The 27,066-nt window shown below is 36.8% G+C and overlaps 1 protein-coding gene across 3 annotated transcripts; it reads left to right on the top strand.

Moving 5' to 3' along the window:
* The first annotated feature begins 87 nt into the window (after positions 1 to 87).
* Positions 88 to 27,066, top strand: DCAF13 (DDB1 and CUL4 associated factor 13). Of its 3 annotated transcripts, XM_012184027.4 has the most exons (11): positions 88 to 243; positions 2,790 to 2,989; positions 3,909 to 4,016; positions 8,032 to 8,121; positions 9,702 to 9,857; positions 13,694 to 13,771; positions 15,430 to 15,512; positions 19,213 to 19,377; positions 24,338 to 24,473; positions 25,753 to 25,916; positions 26,882 to 27,066. In XM_012184027.4, the coding sequence occupies exons 1-11, from the start codon at positions 174 to 176 to the stop codon at positions 26,967 to 26,969; spliced, it is 1,338 nt and encodes a 445-aa protein (XP_012039417.3). In that variant the 5' UTR covers positions 88 to 173; the 3' UTR covers positions 26,970 to 27,066. The 3 variants fall into 3 exon arrangements, with proteins under 3 accessions (XP_012039417.3, XP_060249467.1, XP_060249468.1); XM_060393484.1 differs by having other exon boundaries at positions 25,753 to 27,066; XM_060393485.1 differs by lacking the exons at positions 2,790 to 2,989; positions 3,909 to 4,016.

Raw genomic sequence — 27,066 nt, 5'->3', positions numbered from 1 at the left:
ACGGAGCGCCGCAGAGCCCACCTGAAGCCGGTTTCCGCTCCGCGGAAGTCACATGACAGGAAGTAGTCGGGAAAAAGCGGAAGTGGCATGTGTTGGTGGAGACGGCGTCTGCGGCGGCGGTAACTGGGGCTGGGAGGGAGAGGGTCGTGAGATCCCGGTGAACTGGCAGCAAGATGAAGGTGAAGATGCTGAGTCGGAACCCCGACCACTATGTCCGCGAAACCAAATTGGACTTACACCGAGGTGAGACAAGTTAGTTGGGAGTCCGCCAGCCTTGGATCCAGCCTCGGCTCCACCGAGTAAAGCTGGTTGGGGAGGGGAGACGTGTTTCACTCTCGTTGTTTACCTGTTTTCTTTCGCTAGGGCTCTTGGTTTATAAAGCGCTTCTGGTTCTGGGTAGCAGAACACTTGTCTTCAAATCCCTTTCCTCATAACTTTTGTCTAGTGGTCAGTGACAGTTAGTTATATGGGGAAATGATTCCGTCTACACCGCTTTCAGCTGCTGCTCTCTGATTGTTCTCAGGGTCCCGTTGAGGGGAACGTGGACTTGAATGAGCCAAACTCGTGGATTGTGAAGGAATTAACAATTAAACAAACTTCTTTAAACCTCTCCTTGTTACTCTAACTTTCGACAACTTTGCTAAAGTTACGTATTTCGGGATGTGGGAACAGACAAAGGTGACACTTAACGCCGTCAGTTTTCTCTTAAAAACTCTTGTGGGGAATTTTAGTGGGGGAATGACTAAAATGAAATTAATGGGTTTTGTCTGTACTGGTCTGTTCCCTCATTAACCTGCTGACTACTTAATGAATTATAGCTAAGTGACCAACCATGTGTGAAGTGAGTAACAGGTGCAAAGGCCTTAAGGCAGGAATAAACTTATGGCATAAGAAAAGGGCCATGTCTTCGCAGTTTGAGGTAGGGGTGAGCCATAGAAGGGGAGGCTGGAACAATATTTCCATATGATTGAGTCATACAGCTTATCCGTATATATCGTGAGCAATGCTAACTAAATGGTCTCTGCTCACAAGATGTTTACAGGTTAAGTATCAAAACAGCAGTGTTCTTAAAATGCAAAGTAGATTATGTGACTCAGACTTGACATCATCCCTACTCCTTAAACTTGGTCCCATCTTCCTCTCTCCTTTCATGGGTGACTACTTTTTCTACAGCTAGTGTATATGTACTCTCGTTAGTCTGTGTGCCTTTCAGGCATTCTCTTTCAGGCATGCGATGGCACACACCTCTATCCAGTTTCTGTCCCCTGCAGATTTCCCCCCATCCTGTACGCATGTAGGCACCCTCCTATGCTTCTGTTTCATATTTTTATATTAATATTAGAGTGCTTATTACATTGTCTCATTATTTTTGTGACTATCAGTCTTTTTCTTTAATCAGATCGAGCTTGCAGAGAGTGGCCCAGTTGTGTTTGTTTCTATGTCCCCTGTGTTTAGAGAGCACCTGGCACCTAGTAGTTGCGTTATTAATGTCTGAATGAAGGAATGGGTAACTGGTTGGTCATAGATTTTTTTTGTTTAAGTGGTCTTTGTAAATTTTGTGCAGTATTCAAATACTTATTTGAGTATTCTGACTCATAGATCCGGGATGTGGGCATCAGGGAATCTGTATTTTTAAAACTCTGTTGGTAACATAGCTGATAACATACAAATGTATAAGAACAACATACATAAATATGTACGGTGAGTTTGTTTGCTCTGATGTCCTGAGTGCTTATGGTATATGGGAGGTGTTCCGTATATCTTTGTTGAGTGTTTCTTGTTGACTGAATTGAATTTAGAGGTGGGCATAATTATGGGTATTTGGAAAAATTTATAGAAGATACAAGATTTAAGCTGAATTTTTTTTAAAGGATGTGTAGGGTTCAGATGGGCTTCCCATCTGAACCTGGGAAAGAATCTGCCCGCAGTGTGGGAGACCCATGTTCAGTTCCTCCAGGAAGGTCCCCTGGAGAAGGGAATGGCAACCCACTCCAGCATTCTTGCCTGGAGAATTCCATGAGCAGAGGAGCCTGACAGGCTGCAGTCCATGGGGTCGCAAAGAGTTGGACCCAACTGAGCGACTAACATGCACACACAAAATCAAACATTGAAAGTGCTCAATAAATAGTATAATCATCATATCACAACATTGTACAGTGATCAGCACTGGAGATTATTAGTGTTCCCTGCCCAGTAAGGGGGCTTCCCAGATGGCGTTAGTGATGAAGAACCCATCTGCCAGTGCAGGAGATGCAGGATATATGGGTTCGATCCCTGAATCAGGAGGATCCCCTGCCTAGGGATTCCCATGGACAGAGGAGCCTGGTGGGCTATGTTCAATGGGTTGCACAGAGTCAGACACGACTTAAGCAACTTAGCATGCATACACACACCCAGTAAGGAGCTTAAGAGGTCAGTTGAGCAAACGTTTATGATGCACTTGTTTTGTGCTGGGTATAAGAGATGTAATGAAGAATGTAGCAGAAGCCCTGCAGATGAAGGCTTATAACCCAGTTGAAGAGCGTAGTAGGACATAGAAAAGGAAAAGTTGTGTGTGTGTGTATGTATAGAGTCTAGTTATTTTGCAAGATGTATGTGTTCTATCACTTTCTGGTCATTTTGGAAAGGTTCTGGACAAAAGGTCTTCAGTGTTTTTAGTTTTAGTCCTCAGCATAGTCAGTGTCCCTAATAAAGGCTTATTGAATAATATATTGAATGATTAGCCAAGGAATACCACAGGAGGTATTAAATGTGAATTATTTTATTAAGAGGAATCATTCTTATTTCAGTTCCAAGAAACTATGATCCTACCTTACATCCTTTTGAGGTCCCACGAGAATATATAAGAGCTTTAAATGCTACCAAACTGGAACGGGTATTTGCAAAACCATTCCTTGCCTCCCTGGATGGTCACCGAGATGGAGTCAATTGCTTGGCAAAGAATCCAAAGAGCCTGGCTACTGTCCTTTCTGGGGCATGTGATGGAGAGGCAAGTATCACTAAATACTGACATTTTAAACTGAAAATAGTGATGTTGCAAATATTCTTCCTTTAATTGTGAGTTACTGTGGGTTTTATTTGGTTTGATTTCATTTTTCTATGTCCTGTTTTCTTTTAATTCTTAAGACTAAATTTTCTTTGAATCAGTAACTTCAGTCGTTTCTTATCTAAACCTAAGAAATTAAAAATGTTGTTGCTTTTGGCTGTTTGACAGTAAGTAATAAGGCATGTTTACAATACAGATATTTAGCTGTGAGTTTTTTTCACAGAGTATATTATTAACAATTCAACTTAATTATTTCCCACTCTGCCAAGAAAAGAAAAGCTTTAAAGCACTTTTACACTAGAATCAACAGAGTATTTAAGAGATTCAGTTTTCTGCTTGTTGATGTTCATATCCATAGACATTGCATACTTTTTTCCCAATGTGCCCAACAGACATTCTTCTGTGAAATTTAAAAAAATTTTATTTCATTTATTTATTTATTCTGTCTTTGGCTACACTGGGTCTTTGTTGCTGTGTGTGGGCTTTTTTGTAGTTGCCACGGGTGGGGAAGGGGGCTACTCTTAGTTGCGGTGCTGAGGCTTCTTGCAGTGGCTTCTCTTGTTGCAGAGCATAGGTTGTAGGGTGCGTGGGCTTCGGTAGTTGCTCCGTGCCATGTGGGATCCTCCCTGACTAGGACTGAATCCGTGTCCTTTGCATTGGTAGGCAGAACCCCAACCATTGGACCACCAGGAAAGTTCAGCATTGCATTATTTTGATGTAGAGGATTTTGTTTTTAACCATCTGGTAGAGTGATTTACAGCCTTTTCGGTGTTGAACTTATTTTTGTTGGAATGTAGTACTTCTGTGCCTGAACATTTTTTATTTATACTTCACTGAAATTTCCTAGTATGTTTTATTATAGGTTAAAATTTGGAACTTGACCAAACGAAAATGTATTCGTACGATACAAGCACATGAAGGTTTTGTACGAGGAATATGTACTCGCTTTTGTGGGACATCTTTTTTTACTGTAAGTATAGTACAGTTAAGTCATTAACTTTTCAACATGTGTAGAACTAATCTAATTGAATATTTTCTGAGTTCATTTATGTGATCCAAGGCCCTTTCTGATTTTCACAATGCAAAATAACATTAAAACTCGGGTAAGTCTTGGTTTTCTTTATGTAATCCCGCCTTTCCCATACTTAAAATTTTTTTTATACCTAATTACATATTACATGTGGGTGTGCTAAGTCATTTCAGTCATTTCCGACTGTTTTCAACCCAAAGGGCTGTAGCCAGCCAGGTTCCTCTGTCCATGGAATTCTCCAGGCAGCAGTAGTGGAGTGGGTTGCCATTCCCTCCTCCAGGGGACCTTCCCGACCCAGGGATTGAACTCACATCTCTTAGGTCTCCTGCATTGGCAGGCGGGCTCTTTACCGTTAGTCTCACCTGGGAAGCCCAAATACGTATTACTGAACTAATATTCTATAGAACAGTTAGAAGTGGGATTAAAACAAGATGAGTCATTTGTACTTCCTTTGTCGGTTAGCAATAAGTCATTGAAGGATTTTTGTGTATGATAAAATATACTTAACATAAAGTTTACCATTCTTACCATTTTTAAGTGTACATTTCAGTGGCATTAAGTACATTCACATCATTGTAAAACCATCACCACTATCCATCTCCAGGACTTTTTCACCTTCCAAACTGATACGGTGTAACTGTTAAACACTGTAACTCCACATCTCTCACTCTTGCCTCCTACCCTTGAGTAATTTACCTGGTAATTACTGTTGTGCTTTCTGTCCCTGTATGTCCCTATGTGTCTGATAATTTCACTTAATATAATGTCCTTAAGGCTTATCCATTTTGTACCATGTGTCAGAATTTCTTTCCTTTTTAAAACTAATGCTCCATTGTATGTATATACCACATTTTGTTTATTCACTCATCTATTAATGGATGTTTTGGTTATTTCTACCTTTTGGCCTTTGTGAATAATGCTGCTGTGGTGTGCAAATATTGAAAGTTCATTGAAAGTTTTTAGTAGGAAAATGACAGAGTCTGAGTTGAGCTTTGAGAGGATTAATTTGACAGCTGTGAGTGATCAGTTTGGAGGCAGTTTTAATAGTCTGCATAAGCAATAATAGAGCCAACTCTGGAGAGTGAAAATAACTGAAAGTAGTTGTTAGGTTTAAAAACATTTTTATTTTTAGAATTAGGAACTGTTTTATTGCAGTGTAACTGACGTACAGTACTACAGAAGTTTAAAGTTTACAGCACAGTGGTTATATCCATCCTGAAGTGATTATCACAGTAAGCTTCCTGAACAGTCATCATTTCATGTAGATACAAAATTAAAGAAATAGAGAAAAAGTTTTTTTCTTGTGATAGGGACTCTTAGGATTTAGTCTCAACAGTTTTCCTATGTTACATACAATCATGTTAATTATGTTTGTCATATTGTACATTACATCCCTAGTACTTGTTTGTCTCATAACTAGATGTCTACACCTTTGACTGCTGCCTTCCAATACCCGCTGCCCCAACCCCACACCTATGGTAATCACAAATAGCCATCTTTTTTTCTGTAAGTTTTTTTTTGTTTTAGAAGTATAATTGACCTACAATACTAGGTTGGTTCTTTGTGCACAACATAGTGATAATATTTCTGTGCATTTCAAAATGATCACCACAATAAGTCTAGTTGCGATATGTCACCATACATAGATGTCCATAGTTTTTGACTATATACTCTGCTCTGTACACATACTTTGCAGCTAGAAGTTCATACCTTCTAATCTCCCTCACTTATTTCTCTCATCTCCCCACTACTCTCCCTGCTGGAAACCACCTATTTGTTCTCTATATTGATAATTCTGTTTGCGTTTTGTAATGTTTATTCATTTGTGTTTTAGAGTCCACATGTAAGTGAAATCATACAGTGTTTATCTTTTTCTGACTTATTTCACTTAGCGTTATACCCTCTAGGTCCATCAGTATTCTTTCAAATGGTAAGATTTCATTCTTTTTTTTAAGGCTGAGTAATATTCCATTATGTTTATAGAACACATTTTCTTTATCCATTCATTTGTTGTTAAGCACTTAGGTTGCTTCCCTATCTTGGCTGTTATTACTAATGCTGCAGTGAGTATAGGGATGCACGTATCTTTATATCTTTTCTAATCAGTGCTTTTGTTTTCTTCCAGTTAATACATAGGAGTTGAATTGCTGGATCATACGGTAGTTCTAGTTTTAATTTTTTGAGGAACCTCCATACTGTTTTCCATAGTGGCTCTACCAGTTTATACCCACCAGCAGTGCACAAAGCTTCCCTTATCTCCACGTCCTCACCAACACTTGTTACTTGTTCGCTTTGATAATGATAGCTTACTATGAACGATGTCAGGCTCGTGATCTCCAAAGAAGATTTAGCTTCAGGACCAGGGACCAGGCTTGATCACTCAAGCCTTGATCACTTTTGTATAGCAGAGTTTTACTAAAGTGAAAAAGGGACAGAGAAAGCTTCTGACATGGACACAGAAGGGGGCCGGAGAGCACCCTCGCTCACTAGTCTATGCAAGGCCTTATATTCTTTTACCAGACCCCCCCTCCCACAACATACATCTTAAATTAACAAGATTAGAACTAACAGAAAGATGTCACCAGACCCACTCCCTTGATATAGATTTCAAGAAGACAGGATTAGTCAGAAGATTCTTAAGAAGGAGAAACATATCCTGGAGCAAGATACATTGTTATATTGACTAAGACAAAGCAATGTAGGGAAAAAACATTTGTCCTTTTCTCCTTCTTGAGATTCCCAGACCCCTTTCTCTTCCTAAAGGACTCTGGACCCCTTCCTCCTCCTTGGGGACCCTGTACTTCTTATCAACCTACCTAGGAACTGACTCTCAATAATAACCATTCTCCATTCTGACAGGTATAAGGTGATACCTCGTTGTGGTTTTGATTTGCATTTCCATGATGAGCAGTAATGTTGGGCATCTGTGTGTCTTTGAAAAAACTGTTTATTCAGAGCCTCTGCCTATTTTTTGAGTTTTTTTGATGTTGAGTTGTATGAGTTCTTGTATACTTTGGATATTAATCTGTTATTGGATATATTGTTTGCAGATATCTTGTATTTTTACTTTGTTGATAGATTTTTTATGCTGTGCAAAGGGTTTTTAGTTTGATGGGATCCCATTTGTTTTCCTCACGTGAGGAAACATATTCCAAAAAATGTAGTAAAATCGATGTTTACATGATATCTTGAACATACCTGCCATGTCCCAAAGTCTAAATTACCGTAGTTTGTTTCCTTAACTTTCATTTGGGCTAAGGTGCCAGCAGTTCTGCCCACCATTTCTTTCACCATCTCTGTAACCGTCAGCTCCAGTGAAAAGGCAAGCCATGCCTATACTAACATTATGAAAATAATATTATCCTTATGGACTCCTGAAAAATTCTTAGGATCCTTCAGAAGTCTACATTTTACAGTTTGAAAACCTCTGCCTTAATATTGATAGTTTCTGGAGTTTTGAGTCATAGAAAGAAAGACTTTTCCCATGCCAAGATTATAAAAATGCCTTGTCGCTAGTATCTTTATGGATTATGTTGCATGTTTTGCATTTAAAGTTATCTGGAATTATATTTTTATATCAGGTTTCACATTGGTTTCTACTTTTTAAGTGACTAACCTGATCTCACAGTACCGTTTTATTGTAAGTCATTTTTCTTCCTAATTTGAAATGTCATCCTTATTACAACATGCAACTTTTACTGTCTTTATGATGTAATATTATTTCTACCCTTACTCTTGTTTTGTTCTATTAATCCTATTTTATTTTACATTTTATGCATTTTATATGTTTATCACAAATCTTTAACAAGGTGGGACATAAATGAATCAATAAATACAGTACTGGAAGAATGTGGTATATGTTATTTTTTAAACTAAAGATGTTTATAATTTGATGTATGTGTTGGCAAGTTTACCGTTTATAACTGTTCTTCATTATCATTGTAAATATTTCTAGGTTGGTGATGACAAAACTGTGAAGCAGTGGAAAATGGATGGACCAAGCTGTGGAGAGGAAGAGGAGCCATTGCATACAATATTAGGAAAGGTACAAAAATAAATTGACCCACGCTTGCGCTACTAGAATTCTTCTCTTTTACCTACAGTTATTTCATAATTTCAATTTCATAAAAAGGTATCAGAAATCAGACACTTTAGGCTGCAATACTTTACCTATTTTAAGCAATAGTTAATGCAATCAAAGGGTCTTTGCAGTTAAAGAATTTGAACAGTTCTTTGGTGTTCGTTGGAATAGGGTTCTGTTTCTATTTTTATTTTGAGGAGGCAGCGAAACATTTCCTATAGCAAGAACATGGGAGGAAATCTATAAGATAAAAGGTCAGAAAAAAATAGTGCTTCAGCTTCTCATTTATATCATGGATCTTTCTCAAAGCTCAGCATTTACTTGAAAGTATTCTTTAGGAAATTAATAAATTTAATAGTGTACTTTCTATATAAATCTTATTTACATTTAACAGCATTCTGCAACTCACTTGATATAGTTTAGTTATAACTTAAGTTATAGCTTAATAATTTGGATCATTTGCCCTACCTATGCTTTTTAATCCTTATGTTTTGATACTAAGGGAAATTCTAAAATTAGAATTAATCTTTAAATATTTCATCTTTAAAATTTTTTTGTCATTTTAGTATTTAGTATATATTTAGGTTCTGCTCTTCAGGCTTCAAGAAGTTCTAAATTTTTTTTTTTTAATGAGAGGTTTGGCCCATGATCAGGACTTTGCTGAATTCTAATGGTCCATCTAAATGTTCTTTAAGGATGTGGAGGTGGTATATTAGTATAAAATGGAAATAGTTTGTAGATGGTAAAAAATTAGTAATTCCTGAAAGAAAATTTATTTCATTCTTGTAAAATGTCTTATCGCTAGGAGTTCCAAAGATTTTTGAAATAGTTAGTGTTACCCCTTCTCTGTGGTACTGGGAGTTAATTCTTACTGTGCAGAAGTTTGTAGAGACTTGAACAGAAATAATTCTAAATCTGCAGATGCTGATAAGAGTTCTTAAAAGCTTAAAGTATTGGCTAAATAGTTGCCTATAATTTGCTTTCCAAATATTTTTTACTGTCTAGTACAAAGGTAGACTTTAATCTGGCCCTGAATAGATGAGTCACATATTTTAAGTAAATAAAGCAAGTTATGAGATTTTATTGCTTTTAACAACCTTAGCATCCATGCTTGCTAATTTTGTTTCCCTCTCTAAATTTTGATGCAGTTGTTTGTATCTGTGTTTCTTTCCTGGGAATCAGTATTTCATATGTTAAATGTGGAATTAAGTTTTTTAGAAATTACCTTTTGTGTTTCATCAGTTGATTCCAAGATCCTTCAATACCCAGTGACGATTTAAAAATTACTTCAGTACTGTGTATTCAAACTTAATTAAATACATCCCATGTTAACATTTTTCTTTATTCCCAGAATGTGTGATAAGGAACATCACTTCTTATGGTAGAATTTTCTCCTTTAAGTAAGGGCTTTAAAGAAATGTCTTAGTGAACAGGGATTTTCTTAAGCACATGAGAGTGTAGAGAAATGTATTTTAAGATATTATTCTGTAGAGTTGAAGTACTAATGAAAAGACTCATCTGTAACAACCTCTCTGCTTTTAAAGACAGTATATACAGGAATTGATCATCACTGGAGAGAAGCTGTTTTTGCCACGTGTGGACAGCAAGTAGACATTTGGGATGAACAAAGAACCAATCCTATATGTTCAATGACTTGGGGATTTGACAGTATAAGCAGTGTTAAATTTAACCCAATTGAGGTAATGCTCCTTTTTGAAATATGTTCTGCTTATTGTTTCTTTATTATCATATAATTTCAGCTCTATTCAGGAAAAACTTGAATGTGTGATCCAAGAATTTTCTGAATTGTAGTGGTACTCTCCCGTTTGGTCATTGTTCCGGATTATGTCTGAGTGCCACTTTCTTTGGTCAGATCTCGACACGTTAGTCCACAGTTTAGCCCCAGACACCAGTGTTCAGCACTGTTAGAGGCGGTGTATGCGTGTGCTCGTGGGGTAGATCTCAAGCACATACAATCCTAAGAAACTTTCCGTTTTATTTGTACCCTCAGCACTCATGTTCCACAAAGTGAAAGTCACTCAGTCGTGTCCGACTCTTTGCGACCCCATGATTATACATGACTATACAGTCCACGGAATTCTCCAGGACAGATACTGGAGTAGGTAGTCTTTCTCTTCTCCAGGGGATCTTTCCAACCCAGGAATCGAACCCAGGTCTCCCGCATTGGAGGCGGATTTTTTACCAGCTGAGCCACAAGGGAAGCCCCATGTTCCACAGATTACCTTTAAAAAAAAAGTTAATTATTATTAACTCTGTTGGAGGTCAGAAGAAGTGTTGAGCATTGTTTTCTTTAATTATTTGTACATTACAAGGACATCAGTGCTTCCAAATAATATGCATGGTTATTTTTCTACTACATGATAATTCGTTATAATTCTGTTTTTCTTTGCTCACAAAACTAAATTGTGATTCCTAATTCTTTCCAGATCTAAGGGAAGAGTTAGAGATTAGCCTGCTTACTGTTTATTTAGGTCCAAACTTGGTAACAGAGGTTGCCCTGAAGGCTAAGCCAGCTCCTGGACTCCAGGCCTTTCCCTGAGCTTTTTCTGAATGCATAATAACTGATAAACTCACTGTCCAGAAGACTCAGTCAACATGCCTTTTCCTGAAGGAAGAAAAGGAAATCACCTTGTATTAGCTGGTTTTAGAAGTTATCAGGAGATTATCTTGTTAGATGGCACCAGAGAAAATTCTCATCTGCAAGTTTTGCATTTAAGAGACTGTAATTGACAAAAGGAAGAATAAAAGTTTGGGTCAAAGTAGCAGGGTATAAGACTGAGTGAGGGGCTTCCTTGGTGGCTCAGTGGTAAAGAATCCACCTGCCAGTGCAGGAGACATGGGTTCAATCCCTGATCCAGGAAGATCCCACATGCCAGAAAGTAACCATTGAGTCTGTGCTCTAGAGGCTGGGAGCCTCAGCTACTGAAGCCCATGTGCCCTAGAGCCTGTGCTCACAAGAGACGCCTCCGCAGTGAAAAGCCCCTGCTCACCACAACCAGAGAAAACCCTGCACAACAAAGAAGACCCAGCGCAGCCAAAAATAAACAAAATTATAACAATAAAAGTATTCTTAAAAAAGAGTGAGATGCGGTAGCGTGATGTGAACTTGGCTTTGAAGTCCTGCTGAGAAATCAGTCAGAGGATACCCCCTTCCTTCAGCCCACACCAGTAAACACACTTCTGGGAGAGGCTGCAGGGTTAGAGCAGGGGTTAGCAAGATATAGTCTGTGAGGCCACTGCCCGTTTCTGGTTTTTATTTTTAAGTTTTTTCCTGGAACACAGCTGTGCCCTTTTGCTCATGTATTGTTTGTAACTGAGTTTGCACTACAAAGTAGAGTTGAATAAACTGCAGAAACCATATGGCCCCACAAAGCCTAAACTATGTCCCCTATCGCCCTTTACGGAAAATGTTTGCCAATCGCTGGGACAGAATATCTGTTTTGTCTGTATCTTCCTCGCTCCATCCTCCATCTCCCTTCCCTGGGTTCCCCTTGATTGTCGAAGTGAGCCTTGTAGACCAGGCCACAGTGACACTGGGCAGAAGCAGGCTACAAACACGAGTGACTTGTGAGAAAATTCAACGTCTTACCTTGCTGTGGACCTAGGCTCGAACTACATTTCCTGCCAGTATGCCTTTGCGTTGACCTTTCACAAGTCATAATTTTTCTCTGTATTTGTCTATTTTTAAAATGAGATTAATTGTGTCTTCCAGTGTACTTCTTAGGTTTGTTGCAAGTGTCAAATGTGATAATATATGTGAATATTTTTAAAAGGTGCTACCCAAGTTTAAGATGGTGGTGTTAGGCTGTTTAAAAAAAAAAAAAAAAAAAACAGAAGGAACAGATACTGATTTCTGCTTCCCTAATGGGTAAATGAGATCTTTTGTTTCTCTGTTTTGGTCAACACCTGTGTTAGTAGAGCTGATGGCCAATCCTAAAATCATGATTAGTGATGACCTAGCAACCACGTTTCTCAAATTAGCCTGTATAAAAACACTTATTTGTTCAGCTGTGTGTGTATGCGTGTTTTATTAACCTTATGACCTTGACTTGGTGTTACAATCAAATGGTGTGCATGTCTCTTCCCCTGACCCTGTATTAGACTTCATGGGGAGGGCATGTTGCTGTGAACAAATGGAGTGTATTTGTCTCCTCTAATCATCACTAATTAATTTTCTGTTAAAATATTGAAGCTGAGGATTCTGATAAAGCCAAAAGTTTATTCTGAGAATTGCTACATTTTACAGCATTAAAATCAGCTTTCCTTCTTGGTAGAATTTTTTGCTTTGCTCAAATTCAAGTCTTTATTTTTTGAAAACAGTACCTGGTCAGACCTTAGAGTGAAATAACGAGAAACTAAGAAAGGTTGAGAGGAGTCATTCAGTAGGGAAAAAGCTCAGAGAGGAAGCAGTTTAAAAAGAGTTTTGGGAAAGAGCTGAGATCCTGATGGTAGCATTGGCTTTATGAGCTTTACTTGAACTGTATACACAAATGTAGCAGGCTCTACAGCAGTTTAGTAAATAACTCTTCTGGTTCCTTTTATGCTTGTGGTGGGGATACTATAAGCAGAAGACAGGAGTTATATCAGGAACGATGGGTGAGGAGGAACGGTGCTACCAGGGGTGGGGTTTGGGATTCCATTGGTAGGCGGAGAGCTTATTTTCACTTAATACCAAGAATCATTTAACCACTTGACACATTTATAACTGATTTACAAATAAATACTTGAAACATCTTGAAACCACAGTTGGACAAAGGACAGGCCTAGTTTACACAGAGTTAATAACCATGAGGAAATGTCTAACTGTTAATAATTTATACAGTCGCCCCTCCAAATCCACGGGTTCTGCATGTGTGCTTACAGAAGGCCGAGTGTTAGGGACTTGAGAATCCTTGGATTTTGGTATCCTGTACCCAGTCACCCACAGGTACCAAGGGATGACTGTATATTTAGGAAATACTACCATAGATATAACATTTTTAAATGATACTTAATATTGCTACCCAGTATAGTAAAATTAATATATTTCCACATTGCGATGCTTACTGCTGTAACTCTCTGGAAAAACCATTACCTCTAAATAGCATAAACCATAAAATTATTCATACTTTTTGATTAGAGTATTAGAGTATTTGATTTAGCCACTACTAAAATCTTACCTTAGGAAAAGAAGATCTAAATGTATTCAGATGTTTACTGAAGTGTTATTTACAATATGGAAGCACAGGAAACAGGTCTAAGTGAAGAAGGGGTAAGTAAAATATATTATTATAAAATAGAATGCAGAATACCTACAGTATCATCTCAGACATCTAAAATACACGCATGGGGATTTAATCATGAAAATCTTGGGCTTTGGTTGCCAAGGTTATGAGTGATTTGTTGTACCCTCTTAACAATGGACTTTAGTGTTACAACTTTGTATCTTAAAGGTAATTAAATCATTTGTTCAGGAATGGACATGGTTTGCTGCCAAACCTGGCTTTTAACTGATAATTGTTACACTTATTTTTAGACATTTCTCTTGGGAAGTTGTGCTTCTGACAGGAATATAGTACTATATGATATGAGACAAGCTACTCCTCTGAAAAAGGTGAGTTTCAATTTGTCTTTTACTTTATTACAGTTGTTAATGCATCCTTTTGTGAATTGAGTGACTGAAAATACAGAGCAAATGTTTTTTCAGAATTAAAAAAAATTCTTTTTAATAGAGGTGTTCTTAGAACCCAAAGTGGTCATAATGGCATTCCCTCTATTCCCTGTTGCTTTTTAGAGACCCATAAATTTCCATGAGGTACTCTATTCTAGTCTTCTGTTTTCCATACTGCCAGAATATTTTAGACACCTAGTTTGTACTCACTGAATGGAAAGTTCTTAAGTGTTGCATCCTATTAGTCAGGCCCTGTGATTATCATAGTGACACACATGGTATTTTATTCCAGAAAGTTTTATGACTAATTCACATAATCACCTTTATTTGTTTAGTTACACCCCAGTGGGTACCAGTTTGACGTTTTATGTAGACAGGCACTATCCTGTTCATGGTGTCAGATTTCCCAGCAGTTCTGAAGCAGTCATTCCAGGACTTAGATATCACAGTTAATGAAACCTTAAGCTGATTATGAAGAGGAAGGAAATATTATTAGTAAAGAGAGGAGTGCCATTATAAGTAAACGAGCATATGGTTGATTGCAAGTGCTGGAATTGAGAGAGTACCGGAAGAGCTATACCTTGTTAATGGACTTCAGGTCTGTTATCAGACATCTCTGTGCCACACGTAACAGAGATGCTTTTAATATTTTTGTTGTTACCAAATCATTTTTATAACATAATAAATTCAGAAATATTAGAAGTAGAATATATTGATTGACATTTGAGCTAGATAAGTAGAATAATCTTTCCAAACTTCACTCATCCATGTCATATGGTGGGAATAACATGCATGAACTTTGGTGTTAAGACTTTAAGCAGGTAACTTAATCTGTGTTTCTTCTGTGAAATGGTGATATTAGTAACTGCCTTACAGCCCAGTGGTAAGAATAAAACATTAAGCGTTTAGCAGAATGTTAACATGGAAGTGCTAGTTTTTTGTTTATTTGGTTTTTGTCTTTTTTATTGGGGTATAGTTGCTTTACAATGTCGTGATGGTTTCTGCTATACAAGTGAATCAGCTGAATGTAAACAGATATCCCCTCCGTCTTGGACCTCCATCCAAATTCCTTGCATCCCACCCACCCAGGTCATTACAGAGCACCAAGCTGAGCTCCCTGCTCTGTGCAGCAGGCGTTCCCACTAGCTGGCTGTCTTACACATGGTAGTGAGTACATATGTCAGTCTCCATCTCCTAATTGATTCCACCCCTGCACCAAAGGACTAGTTTAATAAATAGTCGTTTCTGCCCCTTTCAACCCTACCTTCTCAGTTGTTAGTAATAGTACTTTACTACTTTGGGGTTGAACTTTTGTTACATATGTCTCATCTTCCCAACTACACTATAAGCTTTATTGAGGTCAAGGGACCATTTATTAAGCATTTTTATATTTTTCAGTATTTAGCACTCTGCCTGTGTGTTCAGGAAGCGAATTACTGATTTTCTTTTCCTATTGCTCTGAGCCAGATACTGTTCTCATGATAGGTGTTTACTGAAGTATTTGTTTAACTCAAAAAAATGAAGAAAAGGAAATGAAGTAGGGATTTATCCATTTTAGAGGGACTTAATTTCATAGTAATGGGTCAGTGTATGTTTCTCAGGTCATCCTAGATATGAGAACAAATACAATTTGCTGGAACCCTATGGAAGCATTCATTTTTACTGCAGCAAACGAGGATTACAAGTAAGTTTCCCTTTTCTTATAACTTAATTTCTATGAGAAGTGACTCAACCGTATATCTTATTAATGAAATATATTTTCCTAGGTAGTATTCCTTCATACACATTAGAAAATTACCATTTGTTTTATTAAAAAAGGAAAAGATTTCCCAAAATAGAGAAGTGCTTCTTAAAAAGTATTCTTAGTTTCCAAAATGATATGGATCAGGGACAATAAAATTTGATCTATGGACTCAGTGCTGTCTGCTACCTGTCCCTGTAAAGTTTTATTGGAATATAGTCACATTTATTTATTTTTCACTTTTTTGTATTGGCGTATAGCTGATTGGCAGTGTTCTGATAGTTTCAGATGAACAGCAAAGGGACTCAGCCATACATCTTCATGCATCCATGCTCCCCCAAACTCCCCTCCCATCCAAGCTGCCACATGACATTCAGCAGACTTCCATATGCTATACAGTAGAACATTTCTCTTTTTCTGACTCACTTCACTCAGTACGACAATCTCTAGGTCATCCGTAGACACATTTATGTATGGAATATGGCTGCTTTTGTCCATAATGCCTGAGTTGAGTAGCTGCAACAGAGCCCGTATGACCTACAAAGTCAAAAATGTTGATTATTCGGCCCTTTACAGAAAAAGCTGGCTAATCCCTGACATTAACCATATGTCAGTAAATAATGACTGAATCATACGTGTTTTAAGAACCTAAAAATGCCTGCAAAATGTGTAAGCAGGTGATTGTTATCCATGTTGTCATGTTATCAGCCACCACTGTTACTTCAGTAAGACAAAAGGAAAAACTGAAGTTTCAGTCTTTACTAATATTTACAGATACATTTATCTGTGACTCTTTGTAAAGGAGTAACTTAGCAGCTTATGTTCTTGACCTGGATGGAATTTTATGATGTCTTATATACTGCTTTAAAACTTGCTGAAGCATTTGACATTAGCTCACTTTATCTTTTCAATATCCCTATAAGATGAATAAGACATCTATGTTATCCCCTTCTTATAGATGAGGGTATTGATGTAGGGAGTTTAATCTCCTAATGAGGGAAGAATATCTTACTCATATTTTCTTATCCAAGCATTTATTGTAGTGCTTTGCATATGATGGATTCTTAATACGTGTTTTTTTGCAGAAGGTGGAAATTTGTCATTGGCTTGAACTTTAGATCTTCTGTATTTAAATTCTTTGTTCTTTCCACTACTGTTAGTTAAGAAAGCATAAGTTAGCTCAGAAATAGGATTTATTACATGATGCTTTAGTGATATTAAACTAAAAGCATCATTTACGACTTTTCTGTACAGCTCTCATCAACTCAAACTACTTAATTGAAGTTCTTTTAGCCTTGATTAATGTTTGAAATTAAATGCCCTTGTTCCAGTTAAAAGCAATAAAAAAAAAAGTCCAGCTGACCAATCTTACTAACATTTCTAAATTAGCTATTTGGGAAAAATAGAGAGTATCTTTAGAATTTCTCAATTTTTGCCTTGGAAATAATTGTATATGGAAGCTGAAACAAAGAGTACATCACTTATAAGAAGTGACTGTTAGAGTACCATAATTGTTCTTACTTGAAAGTGATTTTGCTATGTAAAATCACTTCATCATTTTATTTCTTTTCTTGGCCTTTAAATAATCCTGTGGCGATTTAGAAATCCAAATTCAAGTCTAGACCCAACCAGTAACTATTGTAAAAATATAGACAAGTCATGTGAACTAGTCTATACCATAGTTTCGTCAGGTAATAGGGTTGAACTGTAGTATCCCTGAAGAATACTGTGACTTGAAACCTTGTTTACAAAAATATTTTGCATCCAGATTTGCTTGGAATTCTAACAAGTTCTTAACCTTTTTCTCATGTAGAAATTAAAACAGAATTTACTAAAAAACAAAAAAAACAAAGCAAAAATTTGCTAAAAACAAGCCTGGTTGAAAACCACTGCTGTAGATAGGGAATATACAGCAGTTGTCAGCTCAGAAATTTAACCTCGGTGATCAGTATGACCTTGATTGACAATCCTGTGTTATGTTTGAAGATCATAAAAGAAAGCAATGACTCATCTCTTGATGAGAATTTCATGGTTATTTGAAAATTGTTACCTTTAGCATCAGTGACTTTTTCTAATAATGGTATTAGAAAATAATCTCTACTAAGTTTTTTTTTTTTAATTTTTGTTTTGAAGTAATCTTAGACATACTGAAAAGTTACAAAAAAGGTACCTGTAAGACGATTTCCCCAAATGTTAATGTCTTAGGTCACCATAGTTCAATTAGCAAAACCAAGAAATTAACATTGGTACAATATTGTAAACTGTAGACTTTATTCCATCACCTGTCTTTCCACTAGTGTTCTTTTACTGTTCTAGGATCCAATGCAGGATCCTACATTGTATTTGCATTTGATTACCATATCTCAGTCTGCTCACTGACTTTCTCAGTCTTCCCTTTTCTGTTATGACCTTAGTACTTTTGAGAAGGACTGACTTGTCAGTTATATTGTAGACTGCCCTTAACTTGGGTTAACTGGTGTTTTCTCATTATTTCATTGAGATTATGCATCTTTGGCAAGAATACCACAAAATTGATATCCCCTTCTTGGTGCATCAAATCAGGAGTACATAATGTCGGTACATCTTATTACTAGTAATGTTAACCTTCATCACTTAGTTAAGGTGGTGTCTACCAGCTTTCCCCACTGAAGTTACTATTTTCTTCTTCTGTGATTAATACTTATCTGTGGGGAGATCGTTTAAAATTTTGTGGATATCTTGTTTCTCCTTAAACTTTTCCCCTTGCTAATATTTGCATCTGGAAGTATTTTGATGTTAGGAACTTGGTTACAGTAATTCTGTATCACTACTGTCCATCATTTATGTTGGTGCATTTTAAGCACTGTTCTTCTAGCTGTCAATTTAAAAATTTTAAACCTCAAAAATCATGAAGTCATTGTTCTTGCTAATTGTGTATGAAGTATAGTTTTCTAATTTTAGTGCACCCTTTGAAAAGCTGTGCTTGCTCTCATGTATCACTGATGGAGTATAAATTAGTGTGATTTCATTGGAAGTGATTTATCAACTCAAAAACCTTAAAAATGCTCATGCCTTTGAACTTAATAATTCTAATTGCAGGAATCTGTCCCATTAAATATCAAAAGTTATAATAAAACATTGGAAACTTCACTAACAAATAGATTTAAATATAAATTTAAACAGATTATCAATTATTTTAACTCATTTACATATGAAAACATTAAAATATGTTCAGAGATTAATAAATGCTCATAATATGCTACATGAAATATCAGTATAGAGCTTTATACAGTAATATCTTAATTGTATTAAAAGGCACATAATCAAATAGCAGGGTTAAAAGAATCGTTTACACCGTGCTGACTTTCTCTGGGTAGTGAAATTAAATGCAGGTTTTGTACTCTTCATGGTCTTGGAGTTTGCACATTTTCTACAATGAGATTTCTGTTTGTAAGGATTAAAGTGTGTAAGTATATAATCTTAAGGAATAATAAAACTGTTGATATTTTTCCCTATCACTTATCTGCTGTGTGAAGAATTGAGCTGTTTGTTTAGATGTGCTTTATTTATTAGCTAGCCCTCTCAAATTCGCTAATGTCTCTCAGTACTGCATGTGCATCTTTTAGCAGAAACTTATATCAAATAATTAAAAACTCTTTTACAGCTTGTATACTTTTGATATGCGTGCCCTGGATACTCCTGTAATGGTACATATGGATCATGTGTCTGCAGTGCTTGATGTGGATTACTCTCCCACTGGGAGAGAGTTTGTGTCAGCCAGTTTTGATAAATCTATTCGAATCTTTCCTGTGGACAAAAGTAGAAGCAGGTATGTGACTACCAGTAAACATTTGTTTCTGTTTGACTTTTTTTCCCCTGCCTAGATCATCATGTATCTTTTTCGAAAGGTTATTTGGTGGACAGAGAAGCCTGGTGGGCTCCAGTCCGTGGGGTCGCAAGGAGTCTGACACAACTGAGTGACTAACACACAGTGGTTTTGTGTATATGATGGGACTCACACTCAGGTGTTGTGATGTGGGGTGCCACCTTCTGCATCATCTGGGAGCAAAAACATCAGCCTGCTGGGCAGATTCTTCATTGAACAGGATATTCAATTCAGTTCAGTCACTCAGTCGTGTCCGACTCTTTGCGACCCCATGAATCGCAGCACGCCAGGCCTCCCTGTCCATCACCAACTCCTGGAGTTTACTCAAACTCATGTCCATTAGGCCATCCAGCCATCTCATCCTCTGTCATCCCCTTCTCCTCCTGCCCCCAAGTCCCTCCCAGCATCAGAGTCTTTTTTAGCTTTATATAATTTATTGATGTGAAATCTTAGTGTTTGCCTTAGGGCAAAACCTTTTTGAGTGTTTTATACTAATTTTTTAAAGTAAAGGCTTTATTTTTTTTTTAGGGGAATTTTAGGTTTACAAAAAATTGAAAGTAGAGAGAGTTCACATATATTCCCAGCTGCTATGCATGCAGAGCCTGTTCCATTCCAACATTCCACACAGGGTGGTACTTTTGTTATCTCACCAAAATGTAGGATGAACCTACACTGACCCATCGTAATCACCCCAAATCCATAGTTTACCTTAGAGTTCACTCTTTGGATCATACATTCTATGGGTTTGGATAAATGTATAATGACATATATCCATCATGATACTATTTATGGAGAGTATTTTCACTGCCATGAGATAGAATAAACTTTAAAAAAAATTTTAATTTGATAAGGAAGAACTTAAAGTTTCCCCTAATACAGTTTAAGTGCAGTTAATAATACCTTATATTTGTTGTTTCGTGCTTATTTAAATTCAACTCTCATACACTAAGGCAAAAATGAAAAAGAGAAAAAATTAACGGTTTAAATGGTCAGGACAAGTCTCCCTCCATCCTCATCTAGTAGATACATGCTCTGGAATGATCAGGAGATGGGAGATCTGAAAACGCAGCTGTCCTGTGCTGTGTGTGTGTGTGTGTGTCATTGTTTGTGTACATTGAGTGTAACTAGAGTTGAAGATGTTTTGTTTCATACAGCTTGGCCCTCTACTACATACATTACTGAATGTAGTGAATATACTTGTACCACCATGTTCTATATTTCACATGTTATTGTATTGAGGTAGTTTATAGTAAACTGGCATTTAAAGGTTTTCAAGGATACTTGTTGACTGCATTTGAGTTTTTGCTGACTTTAAAAATTAACTCCTGTGAAATACAGCCCCCTATATTAGTATGCTGTGATTTAAGAGCATTTTATGCATATTCAAGACAAATCCAAGTAAACTAGAAGAGATCTTCCCATAAAAATGATAAAGGATTATGGTGGTGTCACTCACTCTTGATATAACCACCTCCATTTTGATACAGTAAAAGTAGAAACATTAGAATTTAAATGGAACATATATTCTCTCTAAAATACTATACATATATATGTGTCATATATACATACATGTCATGTCCATCTATTTTGCGACCCCATGGACTGTAGTCCGCCAGGCTCTTCTATCCATGGAATTTCCCAGGCAAGAATACTGGAGTGGGTTGCCACTTCCTTCTCCAGGGGATCTTCCCAACCCAGGAATCAAACCCACATCTCCTGTGTCTCTTGGATTATAGGTGAGCTCTTTGCTGCTGAGCCACCAGGGAAGCAAGTTTGGGAGAGCAACCACCCAACATACACAAGACATGTATGCATACACGTTTATATGTATACTTGCTTGGGTGACCTCGTCTTGCTTCAGTGTTGGAGAAAATGCACATAGTGAAAGATAACAGAATGATTGAAAGCTGTAGAAAAGGAAAGGAGAAAACTAAGCAGAATCAGGGAAAAGAAAGACCAGAGAACCTGTATACTGAGGCTGGAAGGTGATGATCTGTGCTAGAGAACAGCAGTGTGGAGCTGGTGAAACAGTTTCCCCAGCTTTATAAAGACTGATTAGCAGTCTTTATGGGACCCTTCCTTCACTTAAAGCTAGAGAAAGGGCATTCAGTTTGGTGTAACTATAACAGGGTGGAGAAATTTCACCATTTAAGTGCAGTGATGAGAATTATCATTACTCTTAATGATAGCTAACCTAGCTTCTACTGTTGAAGGGGTCTGATCTTCCTGAGCAAGTAATGTTTGTTTTCACAGGCACATCCTCCTGACTCAGGAGTCTTGCAGGTGCCTAGCCTGTATCTGCATCACCCTGAAAGTGACAGCCTCCTTAGAGTTTACACTGTAGGCACCTCATTTGCCTCACCCTTGTATTCACAACCAAGAGATCTTGCCCACAGAGCCTCTTCAGGGTCACACAGCTCCACACGATTTTTGGTCATAGCCAATCTGCTTGTCTAACTCTTTGGTGTTTTTTCATGTGGTAGTTGTTATCTGTCTCTTCTCTGACTTCAGAAAGCCATGTTAATTCCTAAACTTTTTCATATCATCATGAATTGCTAGCAGGTAATTGTCATCATCATCATCATGTGTATGATTAAAAAGGTATTTGAATCAAAAGTATACTGAGCGGATGTTCTGGGGACTTTGATGTTCATTTTGTCATTTCTGTTTTGGACTCTGGGGTTGCTTCTTACGTGACTGTTGAAACTAACTTGATATTCTTGTCATGAATGGTTTGTTGGTAATTGTTCAGTTAGGCCCAAGGCAAGGCTGATAGTTTCTATTCTTCTCACCTCTCTGGAAAAAGAATCAAGAGAGTGTGGAGAATCAAGAGAGTGTGGCCCTCCATCATGTCTTGACACCAGGACCTCCAGAGGTATTAAGTAGGACAGTTCTAATATGATGCAGAAGCAGACATAAGGATCAAAGGTGGAGTACAAGAAATGGGAAGTTTAGGCACCCGTGATGTCAAGAGCCCCATAGTTGAGTTCAAACTGATTATTCTAAAACCAGCACAGGCAATTAAATGCAAGTCTAGTTAAAAGCTCAGATTATTCCAAAATTGTATGAAGTGAGTATCCCATTTCTAGGAATTGTCTCCTGATGTTTTTTGAAGACTTTGTAATCACAATTTAATACATTTTACTTCCTGTTGGGTTTAGTTATAGACAATATAAACAATACTCTCTCTGACCGTTACCATCATCTGCTGGAAAGCTGCTTCTGGTTTGTTTCCATGGTCTGCTCTAGTTTCCTATCATTACAAAAACATCAAATAATACAGGCAGTGCTTTGAATGATCTGTATTTTTAAAAATATTTTCCTTTCAAAGAACTAGTCACTAAAATATATTTTTAAAGTAATTTTTCACCACAGCCAAAAAATAAAAATAAATCTTTTTAAAAAAAAAATAAAATTTGCGTAGGTTTTCAAAAACTACAGTTAAATCAATATTTGAAGGTAACTTCTATGGGTTTCATTCAGTATTTACTTAGCAAACAAGTAAATTCAGTGGCATTCATATGGAACAATTCTTTTAGCTTGACTATGTATGTAAAGAATTTAAGTTTTTAAATTATTTATCTCCACAAATAGTATAATTTATAATGAACTTTATGTATCTGTTCTGTGTACAAGCATAAATACATCTATAAGTTAAAACTCTGTAGTTCACCATTAAGGAGGATTCTTAGTTGGCCAAGTAACTGTCCACTGGATTTGTCTGGTCTAATATCAATACATGAACTGATGTAATGTATGCATGTTATTTTTAGTGGTTACCAAAGCCTAATTGAATTTCCTGATATTTAAATTCAGTATATTGCTATGGGGAAATGGGAATCTTAAATAGGTAGAGGTGGTAAGAATTGCGTCTTGTAGAAGCAGAGCACTGAGAGAAGAAAAAGCAGTCTGTCCGATCTTTTTCTTTTAACAGTATGTTCGTTCTGACCGTCCTCTCTTTTAGAATTGTGTCATATGGTTTATGTTCATTCAAGAGCTCAAAATGTATCCGTTAGAAATAGCGTAATAGACTACTTTTCTGAGTGTACTTCAGAAATGTTTTTATAGATAACAAAATCTATTGATTTCATCATCCTATGTGAGTTTTCTTTCACTGTGCAGAACTGGCTGAGCGTATTTCCTTTGTAGTGTGGATTTTGAATCACTTAATCCAGATAAGGAAGTTTTACTTTTCCAGGAGTCTCATGTTTTAATTTTTTCTGACCTTGTCTTTTACTTGCTTTTTAATGCTCTGCTTAACACTTCCTAATATAGTATCTTCTGTGAATTCACTTAGCATGTTTCACACCTTTCCAAATAGGTAGGATATTTGACATCACCATTTACTAAATGATCCTTACCTCAACTCATCACTTCTATAGTCCTCTCTTTCTTTTCACATATGTAAGTCATCCACTCTCACTTTAATTAATTAAACTTTTTCAACAATTTGACCAAAACAGAAATCAGACATTAGGATCAGCGTATCAGGATGTGTTCTTTGAATGCTGTTGAGTTTTTTTTTTTCCAGTGAAATGAAGCCCAAAGAAGTGTGGTGGTTGATCTTATTGTTACTCCAGCTCCAGTGTATTTTATTTGTGTTACATGCCCACAGTTATTTTGTGATCTTTTCTGGATATCTAGTTTTGCTTGGTTTGTTTATACTCATTTTTTCTTACTGGATTATAACTTCTCTGGGGGCAGGACTTTTTTATAAGTTCCGCAGCACTTAGCATAGAATCTTAGCAGTATGGTTCAATAAAAATACATTTAAATGTATTTTAATTTCTCTTTTATATTCTTCCAGGACTCAAAAAATGTTACCCTGATACTTAATAGGTAGTTGGTTAAAGAAAATCTGTACCAGATTCCTAAATGTTTTAACTTAGTTCCTCTTCTGTAGGGAAGTCTATCACACAAAGAGAATGCAGCATGTTATCTGTGTAAAATGGACTGCTGACAGCAAGTACATTATGTCTGGATCTGATGAAATGAACATTCGTCTATGGAAAGCTAATGCTTCTGAAAAGTTGGGTGTGGTAAGAGATCCTATTTTCTTTCATTATCATGCAGCGTGTTTCTAGTGTTATTGAATATCATTATATTATAAAGAGAATTTATTTCAAGTGCTTTAGTTGTGATAAAAGGAAATAAGCTAGCTACGAAACAGACAAGGTCATATTGAGGTTCGCTTTTTTCATGTCAAAGGCACCTTCAGAGTTCTTTGTTTTTGTTTTTGCTGTTGGCCACACTGCATGACTTGTGGGCTGTTAGTTCCCCAACTAGGGGTTGAACCTGGACCCCCAGCAGTGCAAATGCTGCGTCCTAACCACGGGACCACGAGGGAACTCTCCCAGAGGCCTTTGTTAATTCAAACGGTTGATCACATTTGAGCCTTCTTGTTTTTTTGTATTTTCCTTGAGGTAGGGAGAGAAGATGTAGGGACTAGAGGCTTAGAACTTGGAATGCATATTCTGTTAAAGGAATAGTAATCAGGCAAATCGAAGGCTGCAAGTCTCTGTGGGCTATCAATATTTTAATATCAAAGACAGTGAAACACTTAATATACAGCTTCAGACTTAAAAAGATTTGATGAAAATATAACAAATATTACTGTTGACTAGCAACCTCTGGGTTGTGAGTTATGGTTGATTTCTGTTCTTAATGTTTTTCTAAATGTCTCATGTTTTCTATAAGAAAGATACAGGGTGTTTATATCTGAAGCATAGTAAGTTTAATAAGGAAAGGTTGAGTGTGATTTGTTTTCTGCTTAGCCCTGGAAGGAAAAGTAAGATATGAAAATAAGTAATTAAAGATAAATTTATTTTAGGTTTAATGATTATTAAAGTACTACACTATGCCTAGGTTTATGTTCATCATTAAATATTCCTCTAAATCATGTCATCCTTAACAGTTATTAGACAAAGGCTGGTTATTATGTCATCACTTTTGTTTATGTTTCAATAATTTTTACAGAAAAATTTTTTGAGTGATTCATTAAGTGCTTTTTCTGTGTTACGTGGACCAACTCAGTGGTCCACAGAACCTAACTCCCTAGGCACTGCTCTTTTGCACCTGGTGGCATCCATCCATCAATACATTGTAGGCACCCTGACTAAAAGGAAATAGCAGAGCTGGTATCAATAACATATCCTTGTAATGGGTACAGTTTAATGTAACTGTACAGTTACGTTAGTAATTTTGGTTGCATGTCATAAATGTTGATAGTTTTTTGGGGAAACGTTTCTTCCTAAGTCTGTTGTACTGAAGCAAAAAGAACGCATCATTCGTGAAAATATAAAAAAAATTTTTTTTCAGCTTACATCACGAGAAAAAGCAGCCACAGATTATAACCAGAAGTTAAAGGAGAAATTTCAACATCATCCTCATATAAAACGTATCTCTCGTCACCGACATCTGCCAAAATCTATCTATAGCCAGATTCAGGAACAGCGCATCATGAAAGAAGCTCGTCGACGAAAGTATGTTTTGGAGCATTTGTATCTCTCTCAGTACCATTTTCTAACTCTCCCCTCACATTCCACCAAAACCAAACAAAACATGTACCCATCAAAGGAATAGTTTATGTGTTGTTTACATCAGAGGTGGTTTTGAATACTCCTCTGGGCTTTTTCCTGATAAAAGGGGAAGCTCTGGTTATCTAACATGGTAAGAATTTTCATTACCTGTCTTTGGGAATATGTTTAAAGGGCAAACAATGTCAAAGACATACATATCAAAATTAGAAAAGGCTCTACTCATACTAAATAAACTATTGTAAATAGAGTGTAAAAGATTTCCAATGTAGCTGGAATTAAGAGGTAATGTGTATTTTCTAGCTTAAAGACTGGCAAGAATATTTGTTAGATAAGAGTTTATCTAATATGCTTGCTTCATCACCACATTTGGAATCTAGCATTTTGGCTCTGAAGCAGAATTTCGATCATCACCATCATTTCCCCTGTAGAATATTCTTCTCTTTGCAATCCTTGAATTCATGTAATATATTACAGAAATTCTAAGAAAAAAATTTTTTTAATTAGGCAATGCAAATTGTTGTTATGTTGGATAGATGTTGGAGTTGAGTCAATTTTAAACATTTTAATAACTTGCAGCAGGTTTTTAAGCTTAGTAAAGGACACTGATGTAGTAAGAGAAGCAGCCAATAAGTTAACAAAAGTTGATTTCTAAGTGAAAATCGCTCAGTTGTGTCTGACTCTTTGCGACCCCATGGATCGTACAGTCCATGGAATTCTCCAGGCCAGAATACTGGAGTGGGTAGCCATTCCCTTCTCCAGAGCTGCTACTTACCTACTCTCGTGAAAACTTTTTTTCAGTGGGTAGTTTCTGGTGAAAGAAAATGCCTTGTAATTTTTCTGAGAAGGTTTTCTTTGGTTAGGGTGACTGCTCGTAAACTTAAAATTTGTGTATTTTGTTTAATTTCTAGGGAACTGAATCGTATCAAACATAGCAAGCCTGGATCTGTGCAGATGGTGTCAGAGAAGAAGAAACACATAGTGGCAGTTGTGAAATAATATTTGGTATTCTTACCAATACTAATGTATAATTATTTGTTACATGTTGATTTGTGAACTTAATAAATAAAAGTACTGCCCCTCTTATAACAACAAA

This window comes from Ovis aries, chromosome 9 (genome assembly GCF_016772045.2).
Source record: "Ovis aries strain OAR_USU_Benz2616 breed Rambouillet chromosome 9, ARS-UI_Ramb_v3.0, whole genome shotgun sequence".
Lineage (NCBI taxonomy): Eukaryota > Metazoa > Chordata > Mammalia > Artiodactyla > Bovidae > Ovis > Ovis aries.
The sequence above is the reverse complement of the archived record's forward strand: the minus strand, read 5'-3'. Positions and strand labels throughout refer to the sequence as shown.

Coding starts and splice junctions, on each gene's coding strand:
- DCAF13 (XM_060393484.1), top strand. CDS start 174: ATGAAGGTGAAGATGCTGAGTCGGAACCCCGACCACTATGTCCGCGAA. Junction 244..2,789: donor CAAATTGGACTTACACCGAG/GTGAGACAAGTT, acceptor TTCTTATTTCAG/TTCCAAGAAACTATGATCCT. Junction 4,017..8,031: donor GTGGGACATCTTTTTTTACT/GTAAGTATAGTA, acceptor AAATATTTCTAG/GTTGGTGATGACAAAACTGT.